At 46.9% G+C, this 15,997-nt stretch overlaps 1 protein-coding gene across 4 annotated transcripts in view; it reads right to left on the bottom strand.

The window, feature by feature from the left end:
* Positions 1–7,326: 7,326 nt before the first annotated feature.
* Akap12 (A-kinase anchoring protein 12) overlaps positions 7,327–15,997 on the bottom strand; it is an 89,365-nt gene continuing 80,694 nt past the window's right edge. For all 4 annotated transcript variants that reach the window (XM_029482721.2, XM_021174116.3, XM_021174115.2 and 1 more), the window contains 2 exons: positions 8,378–13,196; positions 7,327–7,671 (listed from right to left, as the gene is read on the bottom strand). In XM_029482721.2, the coding sequence (XP_029338581.1) occupies positions 8,386–13,196 (4,811 nt within the window). In that variant the 3' untranslated portion in view covers positions 7,327–7,671; positions 8,378–8,385. The remainder of the gene's footprint in view (positions 7,672–8,377; positions 13,197–15,997) is intronic.

The following is a 15,997-nucleotide window of genomic DNA, read 5'->3' as shown; positions in this document are numbered from 1 at the left end:
TGTCCAAGGGGTCGTGGCCCACGGGTTGAGGACTGCTCTAAAAGTGCTCCCCCATCCCCTTGCCTATGACAGTTCTTTTAGTCTTTTAACCCATCTCTCTTTTTGTTTTTTGTTTTGTTTTGTTTTGTTTTTTCGAGACAGGGTTTCTCTGTATAGCTCTGGCTGTCCTGGAACTCACTTTGTAGACCAGGCTGGCCTCGAACTCAGAAATCCACCTGCCTCTGCCTCCCGAGTGCTGGGATTAAAGGCGTGCACAATCCACGCCCGGCTTAATTCATCTCTCTTAAGTGTCTCTTTGGGTTTCACATTGGATTTTTCCTTTCCCTTTAAGAGCCCGTGCATGTTGTTTCTGATATAGCAGACTGTCCCTTTTTAAAATCTATTTAATGTACATGAATGTTGCATCTTCATGTACACCTGCATGTCAGAATCACATTACAGATGGTTGTGAGCCACCATGTGGTTGCCAGGAATTGAACTCAGGACCTCTGGAAGAGCAACCTGTGCCCTTAACCGCTGAGCCATCTCTCCAGCTCCTGGACTGTCCCTTTTTAATGCTGTCCCACCTCATGGCCCAGTCAGGGCTCCAATGTGGTAATATTCTCTCTCCTCATAAAGTTCATTCCTAAAAGATCATTTAAATTGTTCACCTACTTAACCATGCAATTAAAGCAATTCTCTTATAAAAAAAAAAAAAAAAAACACATTTTTTTTGAGACGGGGTTTTTCTACATAGCCCTGACTATACTGGAACTCTATGTAGACCTTGAATTCACAGAGATTGTCTTGCCTCTGGGTCCCAAGTACTGGGATTAAAGGCATGCAGCTAGCTCCACCATGCCCTGACCTTCGAAATATTTTAAAGCCTCACATTACCACAAAGGCCCTCAAGTTTCTGTGCCACAGAATTGTCTGGAAGGCTTGAGCAGAAAGATTGTTGGCCCTACTCCTGAAAGGATATGGGTCACTGTCTGCAGGGTGAAACCCTTTCTTTTGTTGTTGTTGGGGAGGGGGATCTCACTTAATCTAGGCAGGCCTCAAACTCCTTAAGTAGCTCAGGATGACCTTGAACTCCAGATTCCTCCATCCTACCCCTCCTGAGTGCTGGAATTTCAGGCAAAAGCCACCACACCTAGCTTACAACGGTGCTACAGATAGAACCCAGATACTGGGCGAATGTCCTACTAGCTGAGTCTGGAGCCCAATCATTGCTCAGACATTCCCAGATAATGCTGATGCTGGTAACAATACTATGAGCAGCACAGGATTCCTGGTCATCTTTGCTGTAGAATAACTGTCCTTTCTTCTCTTCCATGAGGTTCTCAGAATTGTAGGAGTTTGAAGGCTCTGCGGCTTGTTCAAAACTTTCTGTTCTCAATCTAGATGCACTCGTAATCTTTGAGCTCTTAATAAGAATGTAGTCCAAGTGGCACTTGCCTAGGATGCCAACACTTGGAAAGCAGAGGCAGGAGGATTACCATGTATTACAGGCCAGACAGAACTACTAATAAAACCGCCAGGAAACACAAACAAACAAAAGCCAAGACACCTTGGAGGGTGGGGTAGGAGTTTCATTAGGTGTTCCAACTGACCTTGGACTGCAGAGTGAGTTCAGGGTTAGCCTGGGGTAAACTGAGCCTTTGCTTAAGGAGCGAGGGATGGGGTAGGAGGAAGAAGAGAGAAAGCAAGGTAACACATCACTAAATTTTCCAAGAAACAGCCTGGTCTTACCCTTCACAAGGGTTTGGGGGTGAGATAGCATGAGAGCCAGGCGTAGTAGCACAGGCCATGAATGCCAACAGTCCCGACAACCAGGTGACCCTTGGAGTTAAGAGGACAGTCTGGTACACACAGCAAGCCCGGTCTAAAAACAGACAAAGCATAGCCTCAGAGGCTCTGCCCAAAGTTCAGGTCTCCCCACCATCACCACCACCATCTTCCCAATACTTCATTCTTCACCATTTTTCTATAAATATTTAAATGGGTAGATTTAAAAAATGTTTCTCCTTTAATCCCAGCACTCGGGAGGCAGAGGCAGGCGAATTTCTGAGTTCAAGGCAAACCTGGTCTACAGAGTCAGTTCCAGGATAGCCAGGGCTACACAGAGACACAGAGAAACCCTGTTTTGGGAAGAGAGAGAGAGAGAGAGAGAGAGAGAGAGAGAGAGAGAGAGAGAGAGCACATGAGTGGTACCCATGGAGGCCAGAGAAAGACATTCTGTCCCTTGCAGCTGGAGTTACCGCTGTTATAAATTCTCTCTTCCTCCTCCCACATGAGTGCTGGGAACTGGACTCAGGTCCAGTTAACTGAAAGAAGAGAACTCTGAATGCTGAGCTAGCTATCTCTCCAGTCACTCTTTACAAAACAGTACCAGTAAGTTCTAAGTATGGTCTGTCTTGCCTCTGTTGGGTGCTCTATTCCTGTATGACAACCAGACCCTCCATACTAGGGCATAGAGATCTTGTTGACTTTGAGGTCAGCTGTTATTTGACACTGTTCCTGGGGAAATATAAACATCTACTCACTCCAGATAGGTAAGCAACAAGAGATCAAATTAAGGTTACTTACAAAAGTATAGTGTGAGGGGTTATTTATAGGAGCAGAAAGGTCCCAAAGACAACTCTATCACTGAAGCTTTCCCCAGCATGAGTAAACCCTGGAACTGAGTGCATGACTTGCAGGCAGCTCCATGGGTCCCAGAGTATCTCTTCTAGGTAGCTCAGTTGGTCTGGGCCTCTTCCAGGAAGTTTGGCTGCTCTGAGAGTCACCCAGCAGCTGTTAGTGTTTAAATAAGCCTGGGGAGGGAGGGGCCTATTAAGTGTGGTCAGTTTCAGGAACATCCTGAAACTCCCGAGTTGTTTACTTTCTGAGCTTCCAAGGTAGACTGCTTCTTTTGAGGAAATTGCTACACAAAACCAGCTACAGTTCCACAAGAGAGAGAAGAAAGGAATGGAGAAAGAATGCAAAGGAAGGGGGCAGGGTGGCACCAAGCCCAAATTTCTATGATAAGCTTAAGGAAATTTTTTAAGGAACTGGGTATAATATGGTGGCTCACGCCTCTGTATCTCAGCTGCTCAAAATAAAAATATTGGTAAAATGAGCTGGTATTATAGTTACCATCTCAGTGGTACAGTGTTTTTTGTGGGGTTTTTTGGTTTTTTTGTTTGTTTGTTTTGGTTTGTTTTGGTTTGGTTTTTTTGGATTTTCAGGATAGGGTTTCTCTGTATAGCTCTGGCTGTCCTGGAACTCACTTTATAGACCAGGCTGGCCTAGAACTCAGAAATCCGCCTGCCTCTGCCTCCTGAGCGCTGGGATTAAAGGCGTGCACCACCACGCCAGGCCCCAGTGTTTTTGTAGCATGTACAAGACCTTGAATTTCGCTAATCATTTTACCTTTTTTTTTTTTTGAAAAGCTGCAGAAATTTTTGTAAGCTGTCATTTTCTCCAACAACAAAGCTCTTAGTGTTCCTCTACTCCAGATCCTCTTCTGTTTATGAGACCCATATATTCTGCTGCTGGTTACTCTTGGATATTGTAAAGACAAATACTGGCAGTTTGACTGGATTTGAAATTACCTAGGAGACACAACCTTGGGTTTGTATTTGAGAAAGTTTCTAGGCTTGCTGGAAAATGGATGACCAACCCTGAGTGTGGGCAGGATCATCTTGTAAGACCCCGAAGCTGGGCCTCCACTCAAGTCCTGAGATGAGCTGGCCAGCGCCCCAATGAAAACCACACCTGATGCAAACTGCAAGAGATTTTATTATCAGCTAGCTGAGGACAAACTCCTTGCGCCCTGCAGGGCAGGGGAGTTCAACCCTGAGCTGTGACAGTAGGGGGCTTTTAACAGCTAGCTGAGGAATTGGGAGGAGTTGGGAAGAGTTGGGAGGAGTTGGGAGGAGTGTTCTTCTCTGCCCGGATGTCCTTGGTAAAATTACAATTATCGCATCTCTGGCTGTAGGGCTCAGAAACAAAAAGGCTTTTTGCTGGCTATAGAGAACAAAGAGCTTCTTTCTGGCTGTATTTTTAGAGATCAGGGAAAACAAGCTTGGGGAACATCCAGGGGCTTTACCTTCCAGGGAGAAACACTCTGTAAGTCAGGGTCTCACAATCTCATTGATTGGGATTGTAACAAGAAAGAAGAAAGAGAAGCCAGCTAAGCACTAGTTAGCTTCCAATGCCCACAATGTAACCAGCTGCCAACTGCTGATTCCTTACGGCCACAGAGTAACTAGCTGTTCCCCCCACTCCACCCCAGGACAGAAACAATCCTTCCTCCCTTAAGTTCCTCAGTGTCATATCTGCTCAGTCATGAGACAACTAATTGAGAAAATTTCATGGGCATCTCAGATTGGGCCGTTCCTAGATAACTGCTTCACACTCCACATCCACACTGCCTCTGTGTCCAGGTTAGTAATGTAGAACTTCATTCTTTGCCCTCTCAATTCCCGTAACACAATCAGGACTTTGATGGTTCTCTAAGACAATAAAATTATTTATGTGCATGTGTTACGTCTGTGTACATAAGCACATGTGTGTGCAAGTACCTGTAGATGCCAGAAGGCGGTGTCAGATAGCTTAAGTTGCAGTTACAGATGGTTGACACCCAGTGTGGGTAATGAGAACTGGAGAGCATCAAGTGCTTTTAACCGCTGAGCCATTTCTCCATCTCCTGATTTTCCTTTTGATATATTTTTTGTTTTTTATGTATATAGATGTTCACCTATATGTCTATGTGTGCACCATTTGCATGCCATGCCCAGAGTCTAGAATAGAACATTTGATCTGTTGCAACTGGAGTTTTGATTAACTGTGAATTGTCTAGTGTAGGTGCTGGGAACCAAACCCAAGTAATGAGAGAACAGGAAGTGCTCTTAACCACTGAGCCATCTCTCCAGTCCCAGAAGAGATCTTAAAAATCTTAAAAAGTCATTTTTCATTTTTCTTTCTTTCTTTTTTTTTTTCTGTTTTTGTTTTGTTTTGTTTTGTTTGTTTTTTGAGACAGGGTTTCTCTGTATAGCCCTGGCTGTCCTGGAACTCACTCTGTAGACCAGGCTGGCCTTGAACTCAGAAATCCAATCCACCTGCCTCTGCCTCCCGAGTGCTGGGACTAAAGGCGTGCGCCACTGCCGCCCGGCAAAAACTCATTTTTCTTCTTAAGTGTGGCCACTGAGACATTGCTCAAACTCCAGTGGAGGCTGGCAAGATGGCTTAGCCACTTGCCACTGACTGCTCTTCCGAAGGTCCTGAGTTCAAATCCCAGTAACCACATGGTGGCTCACAGCCACTTGTAATGAGATCTGATGCCCCCTTCTGGTGCGTTTGAAGACAGCTACAGTGTACTTATGTATAATAATCTAAAAAAAAAAAAGTTCCAGCGGACAGCCCCACACCCATGCTCACTGGTAGTACTAATTAATGAGATACAAAAAGGGCACAGTAGAGAAGGGTAGATAACAAAGTTGGGAGAGGGATGTGTTGATTGTAGATGGGGGGATGGTGGGTAGGCATAATTAAAATACATGCATGAATTTCCAGGATCAAATGAGGCTCGAGAGGCAAAATGCTCTCACTAGACTGTATATACCAACCTGTCCTGTCAGTATTATTCCTGCCCTGCTTCCCCAAAGCTAGGGTCAGTGAGAGGTATCCCCGTGGGCCCTTTCGGGGGAACTGAAGACAGGGGTTCCTATCTGGTTATTAGTTGATGTCTTACTTTTCTATTACGGTGAAGAGGCACCAAGGGCAACTTAGAGATTTATTGATGCTTAAGTTTCACAGGGTGAGTTCATGGCCATCAAGGAGGGGAGCATGGCAGGCATGGTGCTGGTGCCGAAGCTAATAGCTTACTTACATCTTGAGCCATAACCACAAGGTGGAGAGCAGCCAACTGGGAATATGGTATGGGTTTCTGGAACCTACAAGTCCACCTGCTTAGTGACACACGTCCTGATCCTTCCCCAACAGTTCTTCAACCAGGGACTAAGCATTCAAACATAGGAGCCTATGTGGCCATTCTCATCTGAAACATTATAGTTGGTGTGTTAGGGGGGGTTCATACTGACTATTCAGAAATTACCTGAAACTGTATTTGCATGCGTTCTGTAGATAGACCTCCATTTACCAGAGCTGCAAGTACCTTTATTATTTGAGCCATTGTGCCAACCCTTATTTTTGTTTAGGGGGGGAAAAAAAAGGCAACTTCTTTTTTTAGGAAATAGTTATGTTTGTTTGTGTTTGTTTTAAGGTTTTTCAAGACAGATTTTCTGTATGTAACAGCTCTAGCTGTCCTGGAACTCTCTTTGTAGACCAAGCTGGCCTCAGACTCAGAGATCCACCTCTTCTCCACCATATCCAGCAGGTTGTTTTTTTGTTTTGTTTTGTCTTTTTGCTTTTAAAATAAAGCCTCAGTCATTTTTAGCTAGTCTGAAACTTCCAGCAATTCTCTTGCCTCTGCCTTCCAAGGGCTGGGATTACAGGTTTGTACCCCACCTCCAGGTTATACTGGTTTCCTTCAAGAAAACCCACCCCGTCATGACTTCTAATTCTGTAACAAACCAGTACAAAGTAATGTCTTCATGGGGTGACTAGTAAGAAAGTTCCAGTTTCTCTCATTGTCTTCTCCTTGCCAGTATCTTATAGTAAGTATGTGATCCAGGCCCCTCAGGATTTAATAAAAACAGTGAATATAAGTGAAGCAAATATTTTTATTGAAATCAGTTGTCAAATCACAATTTATCCAAAGGAACATAATGTAACATTGTTCTTAAAAGAAGGGGCACAGATATAATACAGACAAACTCCAGTATCTATCAAAATACCATCTGTAAAGAACAGGTCTTACTTCAATCTGCATATGAATTCGGTCCAGCCTAGAAGAGTACAATCCAAAAGTAACAACAAATTCCTTCTGCATTAGGAAATATCTCATGGCCATGGCACACTCATCTGTCCGTATTGTTAAGAGATGGGGCTTAATCTGACACTAAGGAGACTTCTTTCCAACCTGGACTGGATTAGAAAAAAAAAATGTCGTAATGTTGGGACATTCTGAATGTCTCAAAATGGAGTTTTTATTTCTGAGCTCGCTGTGCATAGGAAAACAACCACTTTCAGAGGACTACGAGCCCACAGAGTTAAGCATCAGTAAACTTTAAAAAGACTTGTATCTTCCTGCCAGGAATGTTATTTCTCTGTTTGCTGCAGGTTACAGTTGAGGCTTGGGGCTTCTCAAAGCTTTGCTATGGCTGCACACCCATTATATACTGCATAATACAAAAGGCATGTGCTTAAACATTAGAAAAAAATATACAATAGGTACAGGAGGAGGACTACATAAAACATACATATAAACACAAAAAGGAGGAGGCTCCAGTTTGAGAAGTGGGACTAGGTATCGCCGACATTGGTTCTAGGTGGAGAAGACAGGACCTTAACTCTGAAATACACGGCACCAAATCAAGGGCAGTCTTGAAAAGAGGAAATGTTAGCTGGCTCTAGCTCCCGATGCAGCCTCAGGATTGTCGGGGTGCTCTGCAGGGTTGAAATCATTGGATGGCTCTGCTCTCTGCACCTCAAGGGCTCTGAAATCTTGGTCTCAAGGTCCCAACAGCAGCATCTTGTTCCATGACTTGACTTCACATTCTGGTCTTACATATGTACAATGAGCAACTGGAGAAGGAAGAGAGAGAAGAGATAAAATTCCCCTTTCCGCCGGGCGTGGTGGCGCACGCCTTTAATCCCAGCACTCTCCGGGAGGCAGAGGCAGGCGGATTTCTGAGTTCGAGGCCAGCCTGGTCTACAAAGTGAGTGCCAGGACAGCCAGGGCTACACAGAGAAACCTTGTCTCGAAAAACCAAAAAAAAAAAAAAAAAAAAAAATCCCCTTTCCTTCTTCATTGTATGGACAAGAGCCACAGGAATGGGGAGCTCTGGGTCTGGGGAGCTCCAGGCCCTAAGTTAAAATGTTACAAGTTTTGGCTGAGCTCGGAGTGATGGTGCGCACCTTTAATCTCAGTGGGGGAAGGAGAGAGGCAGAGGGGCTAGCCTGGTCTGCAAGGTGAGTTCCAGGACAGCCAGGACTACATAGTGAGACCTGGGCTCAAAACAACAACAGCAGCAGCAAAATTAAGTCATTATTTTCATTATATCAGCAAGACTTGGGATTCTGGTGATGTAAAAAACCAACCAAACAAACTAAAAAACCAAACCAAACAAAACAAAAAATTCAAATATCCACACCCTAGACCCAACTGTGGTTGATAATTATTTCCAACTGAAGGTTGGTTCTGTATAAAATCAGTTGTCTGTGTAATTGCATAGATGAGGCAGGGAAACGGGTGGAGGAGGACCAGCCACCCAGAAGGAAGTTTACCTACCTAACATCTTAGGATTCTGCCAGGTCTCCCTTTGGCTCCTGTAGGTCCTCTTCTGTCTGGGCCTTGTTCATTTCTTCTTCCAGGACCTCTACTTTCAGGGCATCTCCTTCCTCGGTTAGCTTTGGTCCGTTGTTGTCTGGGGACTCTTTGGTTAGGTTTCCAGAGGCATCTGCCTCTGCCTTGCCTAAGCTTTGGTGCTGGGGGCCGTCAGCAGCGTGCTCCTTTTGATCTTTGGACTGAAGAGGCAGCTTCTCAACACTTTCTTTGACACTGGCACTTTCAACTGCAAGCATGGTGATCATTTCTGAAGCCTTGCTCAGGCCTTCAGAACTATCAGAAACCGCAAGTCCTTCCTGGGCTACGGCACTAAGTGTTCCATCTTGGGGGAAGACTTGAAGGTCGCTTTCATCTTTGTCCAGCATCTGTTGTGCTCCCTGGCTGTCAGCCTGCGCCACAGGAACCTGATTCTGTAAATCAGAAGCGTGGGTTTCGGGGGCAGTTTCTGTACGTGCAAACTGGTTGACGGCTGTCTGGATGACACTCTGGACAATCTTATTGCTCTTACTCTCAAGTTCCAAGATCTCAGGTTCAGCCCTGAGGACTTTCTCTCTTGCTGCACTCTCCTTGCAGGCAGCATCAGGACCAGCATCTGGCTTGTCATCTTCATCTGATCTCTGTTTCTGGGATGCGCTCACTTCTCTTTGAAGGTCAGAATGTAGGGTGCTTTCAGGAGCAGGAGTTACTATTATAGGGATGGACTCTGCCTGAGACTCAGGCCCCTGGGGCACGGTGTCCTCTCCATGCTGAAGAGTCCCGTAGCCACCCGTTTCGGAGAGCTTCTCAGCTGGTAATGAGTGTGCACCTGTAAACTCCAAACTTTCATCCATCTCTGAAGTTGCCACAGTTTCTTCGACCTTTTTCACAGCTTCGGTTGTTTGAGTGACTGGTGTGTCTGAGCTTTGAACTTGAACCTCTATGCAATCTGCTTTGTCTTGGTCTGGGAGAGAAGGGCTTCCTTCAAGGCTGCCCAGTGCCTTTCCCCTCTCTGAGTGGGGCATGTCAACTGTCAGGACTGGCTTAGGGTGGGCTCCTTCGTGCTCAGGAGCAGCTGTTTCCTGCTCATGTTCTTCACTGGCTTGCTCTGTCTTGGTCTCTGTTTTCTCCTTTTCAACGTCGGTTCCCATCTCTCTTTTCTCCGGGCTAATACTCTGTTCTCCATTACTCTCGGTTTCCTGACATCTGGCCACTTCCATTACGTCACTGTCACGTGTCAAGTCAGCAGTCTTTTGACTATTGGGTCCAGTGTGTACAGACACCTCCAGTTCTTTAACATGCTGTCTGTCTTTGACTTTTTCTTCATCAAACTGGCCAGCCTCACCCTCTTGACCCACCTCAGCCTTTGCCGGAACAGGCACTGCCCCGGCAGCAAGCACTTGTGTGGGTTCTAGAACATCTCTTCCTGGTTTTTCCCTGGGTTCTTCCTGGGCTGAAAAACTAGGTGGTGTTGAAGGCCCCTCCGTCTGAGCAGCAGCTGCCTCCTCTTCGGTGACCTGTGACTGACTGACGGTGGCAATGGCATTACTGTCCTGGCTGTCAACGGTCTCGTCTTGCTGTGTCCCGTTTGGAGTGTCTGAATCTGCTAGGGGAGTACTTCCATTTGTCTCACTGTCTGTCAAGGTTTCAGATGACTCAGGGGCCACAGCCTGTTCCATCAGCTGCTGGTGCTTGATAGCCTGGCATGTGGCGACACGGTCTACATCCGCTGTGACTTCAGGAACTTCAAGGCTCTCTGGGGTAGCCTGTACAGTCTCAGAGCCCTGTGCAAGAGGCTCAGCTTCAGCTTCCTGCACGGGTCCTTTCAGCACAACATCCTTCTCTTTCTCGGCAGCCAGCACCTCGGAGTCCTCCTCTACCTCCTCCACCTTCTCCAGCGCTTTTGGCCCTGCTCTCTGCACACTCTGGGTTGCAGGCACCTGGGACTCCTCTTTCACTTTGTCTGCAACGGCTTGGAGGACGGCCTGCGTCTGGCGCTCCTGTTCTTCCTTATCTAGCATGCCGCCCTCTACCTCCTGAACTGGGGTGGCTTCCTCTGTGGTGTCCGGGGAGTCGGACAGCTGGGAAACTGCAGACACCATGTCTGTGGTCTCTTCTGCCCCTGATGCTTCGGTAACTTCTTCAGCGCGGAGCGCCTCTGTGGTTTCTGCGGCTGTCACAGCTTCTGAGGTGAAATCCACTTCACTGGTGACTATGTCGTCATGGGCATCTTTGCCCCCTGGTAAAGTCTGGGTGAGTGCAGGAGTTTCTTCTGCAATGATGTCTTTTTCAGTGACCTCTCCAACAGTCGGTGTGGCTACTCCCTCTGCGTGTTCAAGAGGTTCTGTCATGGAAGCAGATATCCACGAAGGGGACCGCTCTTCGGCACTGGTGACTGCCCTGGTCCCATCAATGACGGCGACACTCACAGTGTGAACCAGAGTCTTACTAAGCTCCTCAGACACATACACAGCCCCCTTCAGCTGGGGCAGCTCCACATTCTCCTGAGCTTGCTGCGCTTCCAGCTTCTCTCTCTCTACCGCATCGTACTCAGACAGAGGCACAACAGCTGGGACATCGGGGTCGTCCTCATTGATTTCTCCTGGCCCCAAGTCTTCAACAGCGGCCTGTTCTTGCTTCCCATCTGCCCTTTTCTTCCGCCGTCCAGGAATAAATTTCTTAATGGAAACCCAAGATTCCTCTCTACTTGGTTCGGTCTCGGAGGCCAACTGCTCTGCACCGGAGTCTTCGGCTCTCTCTTCCAGTTTTGACTTGGATTTTTTTCGTGGAGTGACTAATCTCTTAAATGACTCCCAGGTGGAGACGCCCTCCCCTTCAGAAGGGCTTCCAGCTGGCTCGGGCGAGGAGCTTCCTTGCGCTTGGTCTTGTTCCTGGGTGCTGGCAGGAAGAGCATCTGCTGCAGCTTCTTTGTCTTTGCTAGCCTCCTCCGCTCTGTGACCATCCCCTCCCAGTGTTCTTGGCCCTCCTTCATCATCTGAAGAGGATGCCTTCCTCGCTCTCTTCTTGGACGATCCGACACAAATCAATGCCTCCCAAGACACTGAAGTATCCACCCTGCGCTTTGGCTCCTCTGACCTTTGCTCCTCGCCAACCGCTCTGACCTCATCCTGCATTCCAGACACCGTGCTCTCCGTGGAGGACAAGGTGGCACTCTTGACCTTGTCCAGCTCTTCTTCCTTGTCGCTCTCAGAAGGTCTTCGGACCCGTTTCTTGGGTGTCACCATCTTTTTGAAGGATGCCCAGGGGGTGATCCCTTCCCTTTTCTTCTCTCCATCGGAAGTTGCTCCTTCCTCAGCTTCCCCTTCCTGGGGTGCTTCCGATGGCCCCTTCTCCAGACACGTGATCTCCTCGGGCTCTTCAGGGGAAGAGGCAGAGCTCTCTCCCTTCTGCTCATCAGCACTCTCTGGGGACTCTGTTTGAATGTGTTGGTATTCTCCTGGCTCTTCATCTCCCCCGCCTCCTCCTCTCTTCCCCTTCTGCTTCTTCCCGGAGAGCTTCTTTAAGCCTGAACTGCTGAAGAGTTTCTTCAGGGGACTTCCCTGTACCTTGATTCTCTCCTGAGAGGAAAGCATCTCCACCTCACTGACAATGCCTTCAGGGTGTTTGGGTAGCATCTTCTCTTCAGGACTTAGATCTGTCAACTGAGTATGGTCACCCCCAGAGACGCATACTTCTTTGGTCTTCATCAGCTCCTCCACAGGCTCAGCTTCCTGGGGGACCTCCTGGGTCTCAGCCAGTTTCTCAGGGGGCAAGGACTCTCCTGATCCTTCTACCACCACATCCCCTTCCACCTCTGCTCCTCCTTGCCCTTTCGTTGTCTTCTCCATGGTACTCACGTGGACCTCTGCAACAACTTCTTGGTGGGCTTCCGTCTTCTCGTCAAACACTTCCGTTGCCAAAGGAGCACACTTCTCCGACAATGCCTCCAGGTCACCGGCCTGGTCTTCCAAAGGCAACTCCACCTTCTCATAGTCGGCTGACAACCTGGCCTGGTCTGTGCCTTCTGCAGGCTCCCGCTGCTCCTCGGCTGGGGCTGCCTCTGTCTTTTCCCCTTCTTCCTCGTCTACTTTTTCAGCCTCTTGCTCCTTTCTCTTCTCGGAAGTTTCCGGATCATCTTCCTTGGGTTTCTTGAAGCTGGTCTTCTTGCGCCAGCCGGCCCAACCGTGAGTGAAGAATTTCTTGAAGGAAGATGTTGTCTCATTGCTGACAGGGCTGGTCGGAGATTCTAGGGGCTTGGTAGGTTCTTTCTCTCGGTTTTCTTCTCCATCTTTGGCTGCTTCTTCCTCGGTCCCTTGACCAGATTCGACTTGAAGGGGAATTTCTGTGCTGCTCTGTGCTTGCTTCAGGGTGCCTTCTTGCTTCTCCGTGGATTGCTTCAGCTCACTTTCTTTGGATGCTGATTCGCCGATGGTCTCCACTCCGGGCTCTTGGTGGTCTCCTGCTCCAACGGAGGCTTCTGCCCCTTCACCTTCATCCTTTTTGACAGTGAGTAGCTGGACGGTATCTGACTTTTCGTTTTTATCCTTCTTCACCGTGAATTTAAAACCAACAAATTTAAATACCTTCTTGAAGCCGACGTCATTAGCTTGGGACTCGGCAGCCTGCGCCATTTCTTCCACATTGCTCTCTGAAGCAGGGATCTGTTCGATTATTTCCGGTGTTTCCTCCTGCTCGTCCTTTGTGATATCTTCAACAACTGTGGAGCTGGCTGCCATTTCTTTAGCTCGGTCTTTTTCTTTCACATCTTCTGACTCTCTCTGTCCAACTATTAACAAGGGGAAAGAAAAAGGGAAAAATGACTTTGTTCAACAAGCGTAACACTCTCCTTAGCAGTACAGTGTGGTAGATTGTGGAAGTATTTGTAAATGTTTCATATATTGGACCATGGCTACTCCTTTCCAAGGAGCATCTCAAACCTCTTCAAAGGCGCTACACGCTTGGCTCCTCACCTCTCCTTCCTCGGCTGTTGAGATGTTAGTTACTTGGACTGCAGACATAGATGCCTCAGTGCTTAATAGCACATTCTGGTTTTGTAGAGGACCTGGACGCTCAATTCCAAACACCTACATGGTGGCTGGATCCAACATCCTATCCTGGCCTCTATGGGCACTGAACACACACAGTACACAGGTGTGTATATATGCAAGCAAAATGTATACAAGGAAAGGATATCTTTTTAAAAAGAAATCCTCATGAATACATGAGTAGGGATAAAAAAACAAAATCCAGTAAATGAGGATTGAGGAGTACTATTATTTTTAAAAGATTTATTTATTTATTATATGTAAGTTCACTGTAGCTGTCTTCAGACACCCCAGAAGAGGGAGTCAGATCTCATTACAGATGGTTGTGAGCCACCATGTGGTTGCTGGGATTTGAACTCAGGACCTCTGGAAGAGCAGTTAGGGCTCTTAACCACTGAGCCATCTCTCCAGCCCGAGGAGTACTATTTAAAAAACAAAATCAGACCGGGCCTTGGTGGCACACACCTTTGATCCCAGCACTTGGGAGGCAGAGGCAGGTGGATTCAGGCTGGCGGTTTGAGGCCAGCCTGGTCTACAGAGTGAGTTCCAGGACAGCCAGGGGTACAAAGAGAAACCCTGTCCTTGGGGGGTTGGGTGGGGGTGGGGAAATCAATCAGGATTAAAATCACATGACTTTAACTCCAGCACTCAGGTACCTATGATTTACATGCCAGCTTGGCTGGGAGACAGCTAGAGAACTAAACAGAGAGACTCTATCTCCCTTTCCTAACGTGCTCACAGCTCTGAGTTTCAGTGCCAAACCAAATATGAAGGTGGGGGTGGGGTGGGGGTGGGGAGGTCGGGAAGAGGAGGTTTGTTACTTAGTGAACAGGGGCAGGGAGTACTGCAAGCTTGAGGACCATCCTGGGCAAAGTGAGACCTCATCTCAGAAATAAAAATAAAGCCGGGCATGGTGATCTATGTCTTTAATCCCAGAGAGTTTGAGAGGCAGAGGAGGTAGATTTCTGTGAGTTCCCGGATGACATAATATGTCTCAATTAAATAATCTGCCTCAAATAAATAAACTAAAATAATAAAAAATATGATGCTCGGAATAGTACATACAGTCAAGGATCAAACGCTGCTAAATTCACTGGGAGAAAGGTTTTCAGGAAGCATAAAGTTTCCGAGTGTTGAAGTCTGCCCCCATAGGATAGCTGGAGCCATTTTGTTCCATGCCTGCCAGCTATTTCATATTGTTGCTATAACATGCCTAACAGTCACTGACGGAGAAAAATAACTTGACTCAGAGCAGGGTCATGCTGACCACATACCCTGTTATGTTCTATGTGCTATAAGGTTTATTAATCTTAAGAAATTCTACAACCATAAGCTTCACTTAGGACCCATCAAGTTAAAGGTCAATATGAACTGTTATGTCTAAAATGGCTTCAGTCAGGGCTGACCACTGGGCAGCACTTCCAGCACCTGCATATGAGCTCATTGTGGCTTTCGTGGTTTTAGCCCTTTATATGCTGAATTCTGAGCCACTGCCCTGATCAATCAGTCTTCAGATGTTCAATACATGATCCCTGTCTGACTGAGATTGGTATTCCTGTGGTTTGTGGGGCAACTCTTGGACCCCAACAATGGACACACAAGTGACAATTAAAAAAAAAAAAGCCCCTTTACAATGGAAAAAATCCAACAGGTGCCACCACAACCAAGTGATCAGGCCTGAGAGCCTGTGGGAATCACTGAGAAAGCACACGTCAGATTCCCAACGAATGGAACCTAAATGGAACCTAGTTGTGAGAAAATGATAGGCCAAAGGCGCAGTGTGCTCAGCCTGGTCTGCTGAACCAGCGACACAAAAGGCCAAGGTTAAGCAGGAAGGTTTGTTTGCAAGAAACTTCAAAGGCTGGAGAGGAGGGAGAAAGAATGTGGGAGGCTATTGATGATGCCGTGGTTTTCTGTTATGTCTGCATTTAAGCAAATTAAAAACAAACAAACAAACAAACAAAGAAAAAACATTGGGCAGGGGCTGGAGAGAGCGGTTAAGAGCGGTTAAGAGTTAAGACTGCTCTTCCAGAGGTCCTGAGTTCAATTCCCAGCAACCACATGGTGACTCACAACCATCTGTAAAGGAATCTGATGCCCTCTTCTGGTGTGTCTGAGGACAGCAACAGTGTACCCACACACATAAAATAAATAATAAATCTTAAAAAAAAAAATTAGGTGTAAAAAGTCAAACATGATTTAATGAAGCTCATGGGGCACAGGGAACTGCAGTAACCGGGGACATCAGGGACATAGCCAGACCCCTCCCCCAGCACTGAATCACACAGCAGCTCACTGGGGAAAACCACCACTGAAAGCATACTTGGTGATGGAGGGGTGGGGGGGGGGATGTTTGTGAGAATGATTTAAAATTAGGTGAGGTTTATTTCTGTAAAATGAGGGAGTGCAGGCTTTGAAAGACCAACAAGTAACTTCATTTTAGCCTAAATTCTCTTCCTATCTTTCACAAATTATTATCAATTATCATAGGGAGGGATTTAGTATGTGATATGTTTTAATCATTTTGCTAGTCTGAGTTCAA

The sequence above is a fragment of the Mus caroli genome, unplaced genomic scaffold (assembly GCF_978045245.1).
Source record: "Mus caroli unplaced genomic scaffold, Mus_caroli_1 scaffold_9, whole genome shotgun sequence".
Taxonomy (NCBI): Eukaryota; Metazoa; Chordata; class Mammalia; order Rodentia; family Muridae; genus Mus; species Mus caroli.
The sequence above is the reverse complement of the archived record's forward strand: the minus strand, read 5'-3'. Positions and strand labels throughout refer to the sequence as shown.